Consider the following 18648-nt stretch of genomic DNA (forward strand, 5'->3'; position numbering starts at 1 on the left):
CACTTTACAATTGAAAATACTGTCTTTTCATTCAAACTACCAATGTATCCAACTACTCAAAATGATAAGTAACTGTAACATTACTCCTAAAGCAAAGTTTTATGGAAACAGATTACTTGTCACAACATTCCATGTTTAGATCATGAATGTTTTAGGATAAATAAATCGATTGACACCAATTATTGGAACAGGATTTTACCACATTATCATTGAATGTAATATTGCATCACCATCTTTTGTCGCAGGGATTTTCAACCTTTTTTGACACGCATGTTTGAGCTGGTGGTCAAATGACTGATGATTGATTTTACATTGTGGTAAGAGCAGGAGTAAGGATGTGTATCCACCTGCAACAACATAACAACAACATGGAACACACCGCCCTCCAGGAGTGAAGTTAAACCTGCATACACACCAGCCCTCCAGTACTGGAGGTTTTCTGGACAACCAAGCAACAACATCTAAAACGCACCAGCACACCACCGATATCTCAAAAGGTGTGCATGTAAGAATATTTAAAGGACTGAAGTCAAAAACAACTGAGTGCATGGAGCATGTGCTTTTAGTAGAAGGCACACTCCCGCATTGTGTGTGTGTTGCTCATGTAGCCTTTATATTTCAGGGATTATCAATCATTTTATCTTCACATGTCTGAGAACATAACCATCCATCTTAGAGCATGCCACTGATTGTAAGATTTTTATTTCAGAAATGAATGTAATACACAACTGCACAGTTTGAGTTAAAAAGAGTCAGTCACACTTTAGTACAATCCTGATCAAAAAGGAAATAGTTTTGTTGAAGCAGATTAAAAAACAGTTTTCAGTTTAAATTAATCATTCCACAGCAAAAATCACACAAATAAGGCAAAACTCCAGTCAGTGCTAACTAATATCAAAGAAATTTCAGAAAAAAGAGGCGAAATAAATGGAATTAATCAATTCTTCATGTTACAAATTCAGGTCATGAAAACTCCAAAGAATGTCTCCTTCTGTTTTTAACATTGTGATAAAGAATCAATTTTTCTGAAAGAATATACATTACATTTTATTTAGTTCATTAATTTCAATTGTAAAATTACATTTACTGTGACATTATTTTTATGGTATTGGTATGAATTTCCCTTTTTGATTTGATGACTGCTGAATAAGAATTTCTCCCCCTCATGCCAGATCACACAGTTTTAAAGAGGTTCGAGAATAAATCCCAAACCCAGGATAGAGAGGCTGAGTGAATGTGGTCTGGACTCTGTGCAGGAGGGTCATGGTGTCAGAGACACTGTAGAAGGACAGAGTCCCTGCCCTGTGATCCAGGTACACTCCGATTCTGGAGGAGGGTGGAACAGGGATTTCAGTGCGCTTGTTATTGTGCCAGAAAGAGTACCTGGAGGGAGAGCAGGCCAGTGTCCAGGACTTGTCAATAAATCCCAGTGCACAGTCATCACTATTTCCTTTCCTGCTAATGTGTTTATATGACACTGCTATTGACACTGTATTACCCCCACTCCACTCAGCCTCCCAATAACAGCATCCAGACACACCCTCTCTGCACAGCACTTGGGTTCTCCCCTCAAATCTCTCTGGATGATTAGGATATGACTGGCTCTCTTTCATACGGGTCACCTCTCTGTTCCCCTCAGACAGATGGAGGCATTTATTCGCTGTGTTGGGGTCCAGTGTGACAGGAATCTGATGGAGGAGGAGGTTAAGATTTAATATGAGGACAAGTCCATCTAATGTCTGTGTGTAATTCATTCTATAACGCTATACAGCGTGATTAAAATTTTTTCCATATGTTTGTTTGCATGGGTGTTTTTGAATGTTTCCATGGAAACACAAGCAGGAGACCTTAACGATATTTTTGCAATTTTTGTAAATTTCTATTTTTGTATTTTTATTTTGGAGTAATATGAAAATACAATCTTTCTTTTGAAAGAGAATGTGTGCATGTACATGTGTGTGTGTATGTGTCTGTGTGTGTGTGTGTGTGTGCTTGCATGAGCATGTGTGTGTGTGTGTGCGCTTGCGTGAGCATGTCTGTGTGTGTGTGTATGTATGTGTGCACTTGTGAGAATGTGTGTGAGTATATGTGTGAATGTGTGTGTAGGTGTGTGTGTGAGTATGTGTGTGTGTGTGTGTGTGTGTGTGTGTGTGTCTGAGTGTGTGTGTGTGTCTGAGTGTGTGTGTTTGTGTCTGTGTGTGAGTGTGTGTGTGTGAGTATGTGTGTGAGTGAGTGTGTGTTTGAGTGCGTGTGTGTGTGTGTGAGTGTGTGTCTCAGCTGAGAGTGAGCACTCACACTGTAAGAAATCCTCTCTGGTCCTGGGCTCTGCAGTATGGGCTTCTTTCACTGCAGAGACAGAGTGGGAGAAAAGCACAGAAATGAAGAATGATGAAGAGGATGAAGGATAATGTTTAGACTGAGATGGATTTCAAGCATGACCGAGTGCTAACAGCATAAATGACAATAGCTTTTGTGTGGAATACAAACTGGAAAAAAAGATTATTCTCCTTAAATGTTTAACAACCTGATTCAGAAATGTTGGCCAGTTCCACCTTGCAGATGTCTCCAAGTTCAGGAGGGACACAGACTGACAGCTCTGTGGAATCAACATACAGACAGACATACAGACAGAGAACAGAGTTCATACAGATTGCACAGATCAGTTCCAGATCCTGGTAGGAACACACATCACCATGTGTGCACAGGGTACACAGTGCAGACTGTCAGAGAGCCAGTGATGGTACCTGGAGGAAATGGATGTGATCCTCCGTGTGTGAAAGCTGCTCCAGCTCAGCGTCTCTCCTCCTCAGCTCAGCAATCTCCTGATCCAGTCGCTCCAGGAGTCCTTCAGCCCTACTCATTCAGCCTTCTCCTGATCTCTGATCAGCTCTTTCACCTCAGAGCACCTTCTCTCAATGGAGCGGATCATCTCAGTAAAGGTCCTCTCACTGTCCTCCACTGCTGTCTGTGCAGAGCGCTGTTAGGAGACACAGAGAGAGGAGGGCTGTACATTTTAATTAGGCCTATCACTCAGCTATTAGTGGGACCCCAGACAGCCTGTTTCCCACAGTGTGGCTCTGTGGGATTGAGCCCCACAGGGCTGGAAAGTGGCCCAACACTGGGCTCCTCACTGGCTGACTGGAGTAGAGCCCTGACTGAGCCCTGAAATGGCTCTTCCAGCAGCCAGCTTTTGTCTTCTCCTCTGGTCAGTACCCACCTTGAGTGACTGCACAGCCTGTCTCAGATCCTGCAGGTCCTTCTCTCTCTCCTGGAGTCTCTGCTGGAATTTATTCTGTGTCGCCCCCAGCTGCTTCTGTGGATAGATTGATTTCTCACATCATTGCATACTGCATTCACAACTGTTAAATAAGGGCATCATGTTTAAAACTAAAAACTAAAAATAGGCACTGAATTGTTTGACATGCAAGTAAGGTAGAAGAAGTTTTTCACTGTAAAATAATAATGAAAGTGATTCAAAGCATAGTTTCAATATTTATGCGATCTTGAATGATACGCAGTATTATATTGCCACCTGCAGGTCAGTGTGTAGAAGGGCTTATAGATAAAGCAACTGTGTGAAGTCGCGGCTCCAAACATGTTGATTCCCATTCAGGGAGAAAATAGGGGGCTGAGGGGTGTGAACAGAGCTGTCAAAGAGTTGACTTGCCTTAATTTCCTACTTTATCAAGGAAAATGAGAACTATGTGAAAAATGTAAGATTCCTCAATCCAGCAGTTCTAACAGCCAAAATACCTTTGTTTAATGTTTAACTTCAGCACTCTGAATACTGAACACAAATGCCTGAACAGTTAAAAGATTTCACTATGAATGTACAATTTAGTGGATTTAACATGATAATTATTTACAAAGGTATGAAATATCAATTCAACCACTTAATTCATTGCTAGGCAGGGCAACCCTTTTCAATCAACCTCTATCTAAATGTACAACTAGATTCAAATAAGTTACAACTATTAAAATATGAATTGTACGAGTGTCCAGATACTTGCGGACTGCACTGTAACTGTACTTTATGTTAGATTTTACCAAATAAATCACTTGAAACAGAACTTGCAGGTAACATAATGTTTTCATAATGTGTACTTGGTTTTTGTTACATAATATAAATGTTACTTCAGTAACTTTTAAAACTAACAACAATCCCACTGTTCCCAATTTACTCAGTTCCTCTCCCATTATATCCAGTATCAGAGCTGCCATAAGAGATCCAGTTCTTACCTGTTTCTCAGTCCTTTCTACTACAGCTGAAACACTATCATGGCCTCTGTGTACGTCGAATACACACAGCAGACAGATGCACTGCTGATCGGTACGACAGTAAATCTCCAACAGTTTTTTATGTTGAGGGCAAATATTGTCCTGCAGATGTCCAGTAGCATTGATGATATTATGTGTGTTTCCTGGGTTGAGCTCATTGTGAAGTTTGAGGTGAGTTTCACAGTAAGATGCCAGACAAACCAGACAGGACTTGACGGCTTTGCGCTTTCTCCCAGTGCAGACATTACACGCCACGTCTCCCGGTCCAGCGTAACAGAGAGCAAAAGGAGCAGCTTGGAGACCTGTCTTCTTCAGTTTCTCCACGACTTCAGCCAGCATAGCCTTTCTGCTCAGAACAGGCCTGGGAGTGAAGGTCGTTCTGCACTGGGGACAGCTGTAGACACCAGTATGATCATCTTGATTCCAGCAGCCCTTAATACAGCCCCTACAGTAACTCTGTCCACAGCGAATAGTCACTGGATCTTTCAGCAGATCCAGACAGATCGCACAGCTGAACTGGTCCTGATCCAGTAAAATTCCACCTTTAGCCATTTCACTGCTCACACTGACTGACACTCACACTGACTGACCCTCTTGTTTTGTTTCTCATAAATTGCGTCACAGAGAGAGTGGGAGTAACTTCCTGGTTCTGCTCACAGTTGCAGGAGGTGTGGAGCTGGAGGGAGGCCAGGCTGAAGAGCAAGAGCAGACTAGAGATTTACTCATAAATATCACACAAACACAGGCCTGCATGTGACAGGGTGATGAGTGTTTGGTCACTGACCAAGCAATGTATCCACAGCTGAGTTATATGGCCATTTTTCAAGTCAAAGTCCCTGAAATGTTGTTCAGCTTTTAGTCTAATGCAGGGATGGGTGAGGAGGCCCGTATCTGTTTGTGGATTTTAGACCAACTTTGGCTCTTCATTACTTAATTGGCCCAATAATGTATAGTACTGTGCAAAAGTCACCTGTATAACATTTTGTACAGATAAGATTATTTAAAAAATAATTCAATGAAAGGTCCTAAATGAACATACTATACAGCTTTCATCACATTTTTATAATTTGGCAGAATAGTTAAAAACCGAATGAAATCAATATTTTTTGTGACCAGCCTTTGCTGTTGAAACTGCATCACTTCTCTGAGATATAGAACTGCAGGACAGCGTTGGCTAAGACAATCAGCAAGGAGGTTGTTCCAACCATGTTGGAAAACTTGCCACGGTTCATCTTCAGACTTTGGTTCTGACCTTGCTTCTGATCTCAGACAGCCTTGATCAAGTTTTAATGTAAAAACTAGTAAATTGCTTACAGTAATATGCTATAAAATGAAATACAAAAAAATGTCTCTGTAAAATTAAATCTTTTGGAAAATGAATATTCGGAGATCTCAAATGTGTTCTTTTATACTAACACACACAAAAAAATATGAAATAAAGATATACATAATAAAGTCTAGGGTGCCTAAGACTTCTGCACAGTACTCTATGTTGGGGGGTCAGGTGTCACGCTAGCTTCCCCTGCTACCCCCCTCCACAGGGACCAGAATCAAGCCCCCACAAACAACCAGGACACAGGGATAAAGTAAGCTGAGTCTTTATCACAATTTTAAATAAAAACAGTTCATACATGCACACATTACCACACACTGCACCTCAACCCACTACCACACACAGCACCCCAACCCACTACCACACACTGCACCTCAACCCACCACCACACACTGCACCTGAACACACTACCACACACTGCACCTCAACACACTACCACACACTGCACCTCAACCCACTACCACTACCACTGGTCAGTACCCCCCGTGCTCCACACTCACTCCTCTCTGTGCTCACAATCAGACCCTCTCCTGAGCCTGCCCACACTCCACCACCCCAGGGGGATCAACGCACCGGGGAGAGGGGAGTCCACACACTCACACACTCACACACAAACAAAAATGTAAGGGTGGCACACGAGTCTATGTCCCAAAATGAAAATCTAAACAGCAGGAAACCCCAGGCAGGGAATCCTCCTCTGTCCTGCCGTCTGGAACCGCCATGGTCGAACGCTGTGGGGTTCTGTATCCTCCGGTCAGGGGAACAGGGCCGCACTGTGGAGAGGAGAAGGCACAGCATCAATTACCCCAGTGTGGACTGGGCAGAACAGGACACATGCACGCTTGCGTTTGCCCAGCGGGGCTCACCAGCTGCCTGCCATTCATAGCCACCTTTCATGATATAAACAGCAGCTGATGAATGTTTTAGTTTTGTAGCATTTCATTGTGGTCTAATTCACGAGTGAAGTGGTTCAGGTTCAGAGGGCGAATTAGCTGTTGAGCAAGCTGAGCCTGGGTAACTGGTGGTGTTGCTGGGTAAAAAAATCCTACATACACACCGGCCCTCCAGAACTGCAGTTAATCCTGCATTCACACCAGCCCTCCAGAACTGATATTAATCCTGCATACACACCGGCCCTCCAGAACTGCAGTTAATCCTGCATACACACCAGCCCTCCAGAACTGCAGTTAATCCTGCATACACACCAGCCCTCCAGAACTGCAGTTAGTCCTGCATACACACCGGCCCTCCAGAACTGCAGTTAATCCTGCATACACACCAGCCCTCCAGAACTATAGTTAGTCCTGCATACACACCGGCCCTCCAGAACTGCAGTTAATACTACATTGCGTTCACAATTGTTAAATAATAGCATCATGTTTAAAATAAAAAAACAAAAATAAGCAGTACATTTTTTGGCATGTAAGTAAGGTAACAGAAGTCTATCACTGCAAAATTATTATGAAAGTGATAGAAACCCTAGTTTCAATAATTATTCTATTTATTGAACGATACACAGTAAATATACTGCCACCTGCAGTTCAGTGTGTAGAAGCGCTTCTAGATAAAGCAACTGTGTGAAGTCGCGGCTCCAAACATGTTGATTCCCATTCAGGGAGAAAATAGGGTGCTGAGGGGTTTGAACAGAGCTGTCACAGAGAGCTGACTTGACTTAATTTCCAGTTTATCATTGTCGACTTTGTTGAGGAATTAAGAACTCTGTAAAATATGTTATTTTCCCGAATCCAGCAGTCCTAACAGCTATGTTCAACTTCAGCACTCTGAATACTGAACACAAATACATGAACAGTTACAGTTTTTTACAATCGTTTTCACACTTGTCTCAATACCATGTCCACTTTTTCAAAACTCTTCACACAGTGTGCTTTTGAAACACGCACTTGAGCACATCAGTTAACCTTTGGTGCAAAATGCACTTCAACCACCAAAACACTTAATATTTCACCCAAAAGTGACTCATGCTGCCATAACTATAGCATATGCTTTCTCCCATAAGACTACTTTGTCACTCAATGTTCAATGAACTGCAAAACACAAACAACTTGGAGCATTGCTAAATACATATATTATGTGTTTCCCTTTTCTCTATTTTTGCATCCACAAATATTTCAAGCCAAGCAGCTAAAGAAACTTTTGATCTGTTGGTTTGCCTCTCATAATAGATGTCATGACTGAGTGTGGTAAATTTACAGTAAACTGTAAATTAATGAATGTTTTTTGGAAACCCAGAATAACAATTTTTACTGTGTAATGTAAAACAATATATAATAAAGAAACAAATCACAAAAGCAACAGTATTCTTCAGAGGGTTTACAGTATTTTGACATTTGTTCTCACAGTGCAATATGCTGTAATTCAGAAAAGAAAAATACAATATAATCAATTACTCAAAATACATGACAATCAATAACAAATACATACCAAATAGCAATATTTCCACTATATACAGTAATTCGCACATATATTGTCTGCCTATCAGTATCAGAAGTCTACTGTTGGCCTGGCCCATCCATCCTGTCCTCTGCATTTGGCTATAGATTTTCATCAACATCACTCCGAATGTTATCTCTTGCTATACACCGAGGAAAACATCTTTTTGCGTGCCTTATCCAGCCTTATCCAGCCCTGGATGTGTTCCACTGTTATGTTATCCACCATCTAAAGCTCAACCCAGGTAAAACTGAAATGATATTCATCCCTGCTAATACCTCTCCCCATCTGGATCTCTCCATTTCCCTCGGGGATACCACACTCACGCCGTCACCCAGTGCAAGGAACCTCGGCGTGGTGATGGACAGCAGACTGTCCCTTTCCGAGAACATTGCGGCGGTGACCCGGTCTTGCAGGTTCTTCCTATACAACATACGGAGAATCCGCCCCTTTCTCACCCCCTACTCGACCCAGCTCCTGGTCCAAGCGATGGTTCTGTCCCGCCTGGACTACTGCAATTCCCTCTTGGCTGGCCTCCCAGCGTCTGCCATCAGACCCCTCCAACTCATCCAGAATGCAGCAGCTCGTCTGGTCTTCAACCTTCCCAAATACTCACACGTCACCCCCCTGCTTACTTCCCTCCACTGGCTGCCTGTCATGGCTCGCATCAAATTCAAAACATTGGTGCTAGCCTTCCAAGCAGTTAAAGGGTCTTCCCCAGCTTATCTGCAAAAAATCATCAGACCCTACACCCTTGCCAGACCTCTTCGTTCAGCCTCCACAGGCCGCTTGGCACCTCCCCCTCTCAGAACCTCCACCTCACGCTCACGACTACTGTCTGTTCTGGCTCCACGGTGGTGGAACAAACTCCCCGTTGAGGTCAGAACTATAGAATCCCTCCCCACCTTCAAGCGCAAGCTGAAGACACACCTCTTCAAACAGCACCTCTCCCCATCCCTCCCTACCTCCCTGTGAACCTTAATTGTTGTCTCTGTGACTTGTGTATCAGTATTTTAGTTGGCTAGGTAAGCAGTGTTTGGATAGTTAACTTTGGTGATTTTTGCTCTGTTTGTTTGTTTGTTCAAAAAAAAAAAAAAAAAAAAAAAAAAAAAAATGGCCCTTGTCCTTATCTTTGTTGTACAGGTAGCAGTTGAAATTGTACTTACCTCTAGGGTCTTTCAGCGAACTTATCCCTGGTTATGGGTATGCACTTTGTTGTACGTCGCTCTGGATAAGAGCATCTGCCAAATGCCAATAATGTAATGTAATGTAATGTCCATACACCCAGCAGCCATTGCATCTAGAAGTGACATCTGTTCATGTGGGTGGTGGTCCTAAACCTTCACATATACCTTCATAAACTTCATATCGGTACCTGAGTTCCTTGACACCCTCAGAGTTCCTGTCAAAGGGGACAGTGTACAACTGTTTCATCATGATCTGATGTTTCTGTAGCACTCTTGAAATGGTTGTAGTGCTTACACTGTCAATGTTTGGAAATATGTTCTTGTCTGCGATTATGTTGTTGCGTATTTCTCTTAGCCTGATGCTGTTGTTGACAATGACCATCCCAACTATTGTATCCTCCTGTTGAGGTATAAACATTCTTCCCCTTCCCCCTGTGTGACTGTGTGTGGTAACCGCTCGGTCCTGTAGTGAGTCAAAGACAAATGTGCACTGATAAATCCGCTTTTTCTGGAAACTTCTCAAATCACAGTACTGCTGTAATATACACATCAATTGAACTCCTTCAGTCAGAATGCTGTAAATACTGTATAGTACCTTTTGGTTTGCCTGAAAATCCTCACTATTGAAGCCACTGTGGATCTAGGCAAGTTTGGTTGAACCCTCAACCTGATTCCCTCAGGGACAGACCATAATTTACCACATGATCAATGACTGTGGCTCTGATTTCATCAGACACAACTGTTCTTGCTCTTCCATGATGTCTTCTTCCTCTACCTCTGGCTGCATCCATTTTCCCCACCAAGGCTAAAGAATGCAAGTGCCAATCCAAAGGTGGCCCCTTTTGTATATGTGGTAACGGGGCACAAACAACAAACACCTGGGTAGGTTGTTCACTGAAATGACAGCCAGGTGTTTCAACAGTACATATACAGCAGTAATAGTGGAAAAATCTCTTCAGTGACAACTACATCTATATTTACCCTGTATACATGCACATTTCAATGCAAGTATGATCACTTTTGTATAGATGGTAACAAGGCTGCAAACAAAAAAAATGAATAAACGGAATAAACTTTCTGCTCAAATCAGAATGATCTGTCTTTCAAGCATATAGTTTAATTTTTCTGCCAAAATGCAGCATATTTCCTTCCACAATGATCAGAATTTTATTGGGTTTTGAACTGAAAGTTAACTGTTTTGAACAGAGTATCTAAATGTCTGCAAAATGTGCTGTATTTCTACAAACCTTTGCTGGCAGTGAACACTGACTGAGAAAGGTATTCATGAATTTTGGAAGAAGTGGTGATTGAATGCCTTTAGTATGAAAGCAATGCAAAAATATCCACAGTTTAGTTCACATAGTCTAATGATATGGTGAATGTGTTAGGTGTTTTGAAAAAGTGGACATGGTATTGAGACAAGTGTGAAAACGATTGTAAAAAACTGTAATCCATCCATCCATCCATTATCTGAACCCGCTTATCCTGATCAGGGTCGCAGGGGGGCTGGAGCCTATCCCAGCATACATTGGGCGAAAGGCAGGAATACTCCCTGGACAGGTCGCCAGTCTATCGCAGGGCACACACACCATTCACTCACTCACACAGTCATACCTACGGGCAATTTAGACTCTCCAATCAGCCTAACGTGCATGTCTTTGGACTGTGGGAGGAAACCGGAGTACCCAGAGGAAACCCACGCAGACACGGGGAGAACATGCAAACTCCGCACAGAGAGGCCCTGGCCGACGGGGATTCGAACCCAGGACCTCCTTGCTGTGAGGCGGCAGTGCTACCCACTGCACCATCCGTGCCGCCAAAAAACTGTAATGAATGAATGTTTTACTAGATTGGAAACACAGAATAACAATTTTTACTGTGTAATGTAAAACAATATATGATGAAGAAACAAATCACAAAAGCAACAGTATTCTTCAGAGGGTTTACAGTATTTTGACGTTTTTTCTCACAGTGCAATATACTGTAATTCAGAAAAGAAAAATACAATACAATCAATTACTCAAAATACATTACAATCAATAACAAATACATACCAAAAAGAAATATTTTCACTATATACAGTAATTCGCACATATATTGTCTGCCTATCAGTATCAGAAGTCTACTGTTGGCCTGGCCCATCCATCCTGTCCTCTGCATTTGGCCATAGATTTTCATCAACATCACTCCGAATGTTATCTCTTGCTATACACCGAGGAAAACATCTCTTTGCGTGCCTTATCCAGCCCTGGATGTGTTCCACTGTTATGTCCATACACCCAGCAGCCATTGCATCTAGAAGTGACATCTGTTCATGTGGGTGGTGGTCCGAAACCTTCACATATACCTTCATAAACTTCATATCGGTACCTGAGTTCCTTGACACCCTCAGAGTTCCTTTCAAAGGGGACAGTGTACAACTGTTTCATCCTGATCTGATGTTTCTGTAGCACTCTTGAAATGGTTGTAGTGCTTACACTGTCAATGTTTGGTTGTTGACAATGACCATCCCAACTATTGTATCCTCCTGTTGAGGCATAAACATTATTCCCCTTCCCCCTGTGTGACTGTGTGAGGTAACCGCTGGGTCCTGTAGTGAGTCAAGGACAAATGTGCACTGATACATCTGCTTTTTCTGGAGACTTCTCAAATCACAGTACTGCTGTAATATACACATCAATTGAACTCCTTCAGACAGAATGCTGTAAATACTGTATAGTACCTGTTGGTTTGCCTGAAAATCCTCACTATTGAAGCCACTGTGGATCTAGGCAAGTTTGGTTGAACCCTCAACCTGCTTCCCTCAGGGACAGACCATGATTTATCACATGATCAATGACTGTGGCTCTGATTTCATCAGACACAACTGTTCTTGCTCTTCCACGTCTTCTTCCTCTACCTCTGGCTGCATCCATTTTCCCCACCAAGGCTAAAGAATGCAAATGCCAATCCAAAGGTGGCTACTTTGTATATGTGGTAACGGGGCACAAACAACAAACACCTGGGTAGGTTGTTCACTGAAATGACAGCCAGGTGTTTCAACAGTACATATACAGCAGTAATAGCTGCAACTACATTTACCCTATATACATGCACATTTCAATGCAAGTATGATCACTTTTGTATAGATGGTAAGATTTGGTTTGCAAGACTGCAAACCAAACAAATTGAATAAACTGAATATACTTTCTGCTCAAATAAGAATGATCTCCATCCATCCATCCATCGTCACCCGCTTATCCGGAGTCGGGTCGCGGGGGCAGTAGGCAAAGCCGGGTATTCCAGGCGTCCCTCTCCCCAGCAACGCATTCTAGCTCCTCCTGGGGGATCCCGAGGCGTTCCCTGGCCAGGAGAGATATATAATCTCTCCAGCGGGCTCTGGGTCTCCCTCGGGGTCTCCGCCCAGTTGGACGAGCCCGGAAAACCTCCAAAGGGAGGCGCCCGGGAGGCATCCTGATGAGATGCCCGAACCACCTCAATTGGCTCCTTTCGATGCGAAGGAGCAGCGGCTCTACTCCGAGCTCCCTCCGGATGTCCGAGCTCCTCACCCTATCTCTAAGGCTGAGCCCGGCCACCCTACGGAGGAAGCTCATTTCGGCCGCTTGTATACGCGATCTCGTTCTTTCGGTCACTACCCAAAGCTCGTGACCATAGGTGAGGGTTGGGACGTAGATCGACCAGTAAATCGAGAGCTTCGCCTTCCGGCTCAGCTCCTTCTTCACCACAACGGTCCGGTGCAACGCCCGCATTACTGCTGACGCTGCACCGATCCGCCTGTCGATCTCACGCTCCCTTCTACCCTCACTCGTGAACAAGACCCCGAGATACTTGAACTCCTTCACTTGGGGCAAAGACTCGTTCCCAACCCGGAGGGAGCAATCCACCGTTTTCCGGCAGAGAACCATGGCCTCGGACTTGGAGGTGCTGACTCTCATCCCGGCCGCTTCACACTCGGCTGCAAACCGCTCCAGTGCGTGCTGAAGGTCACGGTCCGATGAAGCCAGCAGAACCACATCATCCGCAAAAAGCAGAGATGCGATTCTGAGGTCACCAAACCGGACACTCTCCTCACCTCGGCTGCGCCTTGAGATCCTGTCCATGAATACCACAAACAGGACCGGTGACAAGGGGCAACCTTGGCGGAGTCCAACACCCACCGGAAACGTGCTTGACTTTGTGCCGAGAATGCGGACACAGCTCTCACTTTGGTTATACAGGGACCTGATGGCTCGTAACAACGGCCCCGGTACCCCATACTCCCGCAGTACACCCCACAGGGTTCCCCGGGGGACACGGTCGAAAGCCTTCTCCAAGTCCACAAAGCACATGTGGACTGGATGGGCAAACTCCCATGACCCCGCCAGCAACCCTGCCAAGGTAAAGAGCTGGTCCACTGTTCCACGGCCAGGACGGAAGCCACATTGCTCCTCCTGAATCCGAGGTTCGACCGTCGGTTGGAGCCTCCTTTCCAGTACCCTAGAGTAAGCTTTCCCAGGGAGGCTGAGGAGTGTGATACCCCGGTAATTGGAGCACACCCTCCGGTCCCCCTTCTTGAAAATGGGGACCACCACCCCGGTCTGCCACTCTACAGGTACTGTCCCCGATCTCCACGCGACACTGAAGAGGCGTGTCAGCCAAGACAGCCCAACAATGTCCAGAGCCTTCAGCATCTCAGGGCGAATCTCATCTACACCCGGCGACTTGCCACTGAGGAGCTTTTTGACTACCTCAGCAACTTCCGCCAGGGATATAGGTGCAGATTCCCCCGAGTCTTCAGGCTCTGCCTCTTCCACAGAGGACGTGTTGTTCGGGTTCAGGAGCTCCTCGAAGTGCTCTTTCCACCGCCCGACAATATCCCCAGTCCGGGTCAGCAGTTCTCCTCCCCTGCTGAAAACAGCCTGAGACAAGCCCTGCTTTCCCTTTCTGAGTCGTCGGATGGTTTGCCAGAACTTCCTCGAGGCCAACCGAAAGTCCTTCTCCATAGCCTCCCCGAACTCCTCCCATACCCGGGTTTTTGCTTCAGCGACTGCCGAAGCTGCAGCCCTTCTGGCCACCCGGTACCTGTCTGCTGCTTCAGGAGACCCCCGGGCCAGCCAAGCCCGAAAGGCCTCCTTCTTCAGCTTGACGGCCTCCCTCACCGCTGGTGTCCACCAGCGGGTTCTTGGGTTGCCGCCCCGACAGGCACCGATGACCTTCTGGCCACAGCTCCTGCTTGCCGCCTCTGCAATGGAGGCTTTGAACATGGCCCACTCGGACTCCATGTCCCTAGCTTCCCCCGGGATGCGTGAGAAGTTCTTCCGGAGGTGGGAGTTGAAGACCTCGCGAACAGGGGCCTCCGCCAGACGTTCCCAGTTCACCCTCACTACACGTTTGGGTTTACCGGGTCTGTCAGGCAGCCTCCCCGGCCACTTGATCCAACTCACCACCAGGTGGTGATCAGTTGACAGCTCTGCTCCTCTCTTCACCCGAGTGTCCAAGACATACGGCCGCAGGTCTGATGATACGACCACAAAGTCGATCATCGATCTTTGGCCTAAGGTGCTCTGGTACCAAGTACACTTATGAGCTACCCTATGCTCGAACATGGTGTTTGTTATCGACAATCCATGGCCAGCACAGAAGTCCAATAACAAAACACCGCTTGGGTTCAGATCAGGCAGGCCGTTCCTCCCAATCACCCCCCTCCAGGTTTCTCCGTCATTGCCCACGTGAGCGTTGAAGTCGCCCAGCAGAACTATGGAGTCTCCGGGTGGCACCCTTTCCAGGATGCCACCCAGTGACTCCAAGAAGGCCGGATACTCTGAACTGCCATTTGGTGCATACGCACAAATAACAGTCAGAGCCTTCCCCCCAGCGACACGTAGTCGCAGAGAAGCGACCCTCTCGTTCCCCGGGTGGAACTCCAACACAGTGGCGCTCAGCCGGTGGCTTGTGAGTATCCCCACACCCGCCCGGCACCTCTCACCTTGAGCAACTCCAGAAAAGAACAGAGTCCAGCCCCTCTCCAGGAGTTTGGTTCCGGAACCAGTACTGTGCGTGGAGGTGAGCCCAACTATATCTAGTTGGTACCGCTCCGCCTCCCGCACTAGCTCCGGTTCCTTCCCCACCAGAGAGGTGACGTTCCACGTCCCCAGAACCAGTCTACGACGCCGAGGATCAGCACGCCCGGATCCCCGCCTTTGCCTACTGCCCGTTGGGCAAAGCACCCGACTCCGATGCCGACCCCTGCAGGTGGTGAGCCCACAGGGCGGCGACCCCACGTGACCAGTTCGGGCTGTGCCCGGCCGGGCCCCATGGGATAAGGCCCGGCCACCAGACGCTCGCCGACGAGCTCCCCTCCCGGGTCTGGCTCCAGCAGGGGGCCCCGGTTTCCCTTTTCCGGGCGAGGTAACTGGGTCTTTGTGTGGCCGTGTCATGGGAGTCTTTGAATCGCTCTTAGTCCGGCCCCTCCCCCGGGACCAATTTGCCTTGGGAGACCCTACTGGGGGCTAACAGTGCCCCCGACAACCTAGCTCCCAGGATCACCGGGACGCACAAACCCCTCCACCACGTTAAGGTGGCGATTCCTCGGAGGGTTGAAGAATGATCTGTCTTACGTATTTCAAGCATATAGTTTCATTTATCTGCCAAAATGCAACATATTTCCTTCCACAATGATCAGAATTTTATTGGGTTTTGAACTGAAAGTTAACTGTTTTGAACAAAGTATCTAAATGTCTGCAAAATTTGCTGTATTTGTACAAACTTTTGCTGGTAGTGAACACTGACTGAGAGAGGTATTCATTAATTTTGGATGAAGTGGTGATTGAATGCCTTTAGTATGAAAGCAATGCAAAAATATCCACAGTTTAGTTCACATAGTCTAATGATATGGTGAATGTGTTAAGTGATTTGAAAAAGTGGACATGGTATTGAGACAAGTGTGAAAATGATTGTAAAAAAACTATAAAAGTATAAGCATTTCAAAATGAAAGACACACATTACATTTGAAAATACTTTATTTTCATTCATTACAATGCATTTAACTTCCAATGTATCCAACTACTCAAAATAATAAGTAACTGTAACATTACTCCTCAAGCATAGTTTTATGGAAACAGATTACTTGTAACATTCCATGATTAGATCATGAATGTTTAAGGATAAATAAATCGATTGACACCAATTAGTTTGGAACAGGATCAATTTTACCACATTATCCTTGAATGTAATATTGCATCACCATCTTTTGTCGCAGGGATTTTCAACCTTTTTTGACACGCATGTTTGAGCTGGTGGTAATATGACTGATGATTGATTTTACATAGTGGTAAGAGCAGGAGTAAGGATGTGTATCCACCTGCAACAACATAACAACAACATGGAACACCGGCTCACCAGGACTGGAGTTCATCCTGTATACACACCCGCCCTCCAGGACTGGAGTTAATCCTGCATACACACTGGCCCTCTAGGACTGAAGGTTTTCTGGACAACCCAGCAACAACATCTAAAACACACCAACACACCACCGATATCTCAAAAGGTGTGCTTGCAAGAAAATGATTTGTCAGTTATTCAGGAGGACAAATCATACAAAAAGGACTGAAGTCAAAAACAACTGAGTGCATGGAGCATGTGCTTTTAGTAGAAGGCACACTCCCACATTGTGTGTGTGTTGCTCATGTAGCCTTTATATTTCAGGGATTATCAATCATTTTATCTTCACATGTCTGAGAACATAACCATCCATCTTAGAGCATGCCACTGATTGTAAGATTTTTATTTCATAAATGAATGTAATGCACAACTGCACAGTTTGAGTTAAAAAGAGTCAATCACATTTTAGTACAATCCTGATCAAAAAGGAAATAGTTATGTTGAAGCGGATTAAAAAACAGTTTTCACTTCAGTGCAATGTTATGTTCTGTACCTAAAAATTCATCATTCCACAGCAAACGGTGGCCTGTAAGCGTAGTGGTTAAGGTGCATGACTGGGACAGGCAAGGTTGGTGGTTCGAATCCCAGTGTAGCCACAATAAGATCCGCACAGCCGTTGGGCCCTTGAGCAAGGCCCTTAACCCTGCATTGCTCCAGGGGAGGATTGTCTCCTGCATATTCTAGTCAACTGTACGTCGCTTTGCACAAGAGTTTCTGCAAAATGCGAATAATGTAATGTAATGTAATGCAAACATCAAAGAAATAAAGCAAAACTCCAGTCAGTGCTATTCTAACTATCATCAAAGAAATTCACAGAAGAAAGAGACAAAATTAATAGAATTAATCAATTCTTCATGTCACAAATTCAGGTCATGAAAACTCCTAAGAATGTCTGCTTCTGTTTTTAACATTGTGATAAAGAATTAATGTTTCTGAAAGAATATAAGATCTTACATTTTATTTAGTTCATGAATTTGAATGATAAAATTACATTTCTGTTACATTATTTTTATGGTATTGGTATGAATTTCCCTTTTTGATTTGATGACTGCTGAATATGAATTTCTCCCCCTCATACCAGATCACACAGTTTTACAGAGGATCCACGAGAAAACCAAAACCCAGGATAGAGGGGCTGAGTGAATGTGGTCTGGACTCTGTGCAGGAGGGTCATGGTGTCAGAGACACTGTAGAAGGACAGAGTTCCTGCCCTGTGATCCAGGTACACTCCAATTCTGGAGGAGGGTGAAAAAGGGATTTCAGTGTCCTTTTTATTGTGCCAGAAAGAGTATCTGGAGGGAGAGCAGGCCAGTCTCCAGGACTTGTCATTAAATCCCAGTGCACAGTCCAGACCATTTCCTTTCCTGCTGATCTGTTTATATGACACTGCTATACCAACCTGACCACTCCCACTCCACTCAGCCTCCCAGTAACAGCATCCAGACACACCCTCTCTGCACAGCACTTGGGCTTTTCCCTCAAATCTCTCTGGATGATCAGGATATGACTGGATCCCATTCACATAGGTCACCTCTCTGTTCCCCTCAGACAGATGGAGGCATTTATTCACTGTGTTGGGGTCCAATGTGAGCTGACAGGAATCTGATGGAGGAGACGGTTAAGATTTAATATGAGGACAAGTCCATCTAATGTCTGGGTGTAATTCATTCTACAACACTATATGACGTGATTTAAATTTTTACGTACATTTGTTTGCATGTGTATTTTTGAATGTTTCCATAGAAACAGAAACAAAATGATTGAGTAGGAGACCTCAACAATATTTGTGTAATTTTTGTAATTTTCTATTTTTGTATTAATATTTTAGAGTAATATGAAAATACAATCTTTCTTTCTAAAGAGAATGTGTGCGTGTACATGTGTGTCTGTGTGTGTATGTGTGAGTGTGTGCTTGCATGAGCATGTGTGTGTGTGTAAGTGTGCACGTGTGAGTACAGGTGAAACTCGAAAAATTAGAA

At 44.8% G+C, this 18648-nt stretch overlaps 1 protein-coding gene and 1 pseudogene across 5 annotated transcripts in view; both read right to left on the reverse strand.

The window, feature by feature from the left end:
* Window positions 1-1163: 1163 nt before the first annotated feature.
* On the reverse strand, window positions 1164-4830 carry LOC133107577 (E3 ubiquitin/ISG15 ligase TRIM25-like; annotated as a pseudogene).
* A 12629-nt stretch (window positions 4831-17459) lies between these two features.
* LOC133108444 (tripartite motif-containing protein 16-like) overlaps window positions 17460-18648 on the reverse strand; it is a 6422-nt gene continuing 5233 nt past the window's right edge. For all 5 annotated transcript variants that reach the window (XM_061217971.1, XM_061217975.1, XM_061217974.1 and 2 more), the window contains exon 6: window positions 17460-18271. In XM_061217971.1, coding sequence (XP_061073955.1) covers window positions 17742-18271 — 530 coding nt within the window. In that variant the 3' untranslated portion in view covers window positions 17460-17741. The remainder of the gene's footprint in view (window positions 18272-18648) is intronic.

Source organism: Conger conger, chromosome 13 (assembly GCF_963514075.1).
Source record: "Conger conger chromosome 13, fConCon1.1, whole genome shotgun sequence".
Lineage (NCBI taxonomy): Eukaryota > Metazoa > Chordata > Actinopteri > Anguilliformes > Congridae > Conger > Conger conger.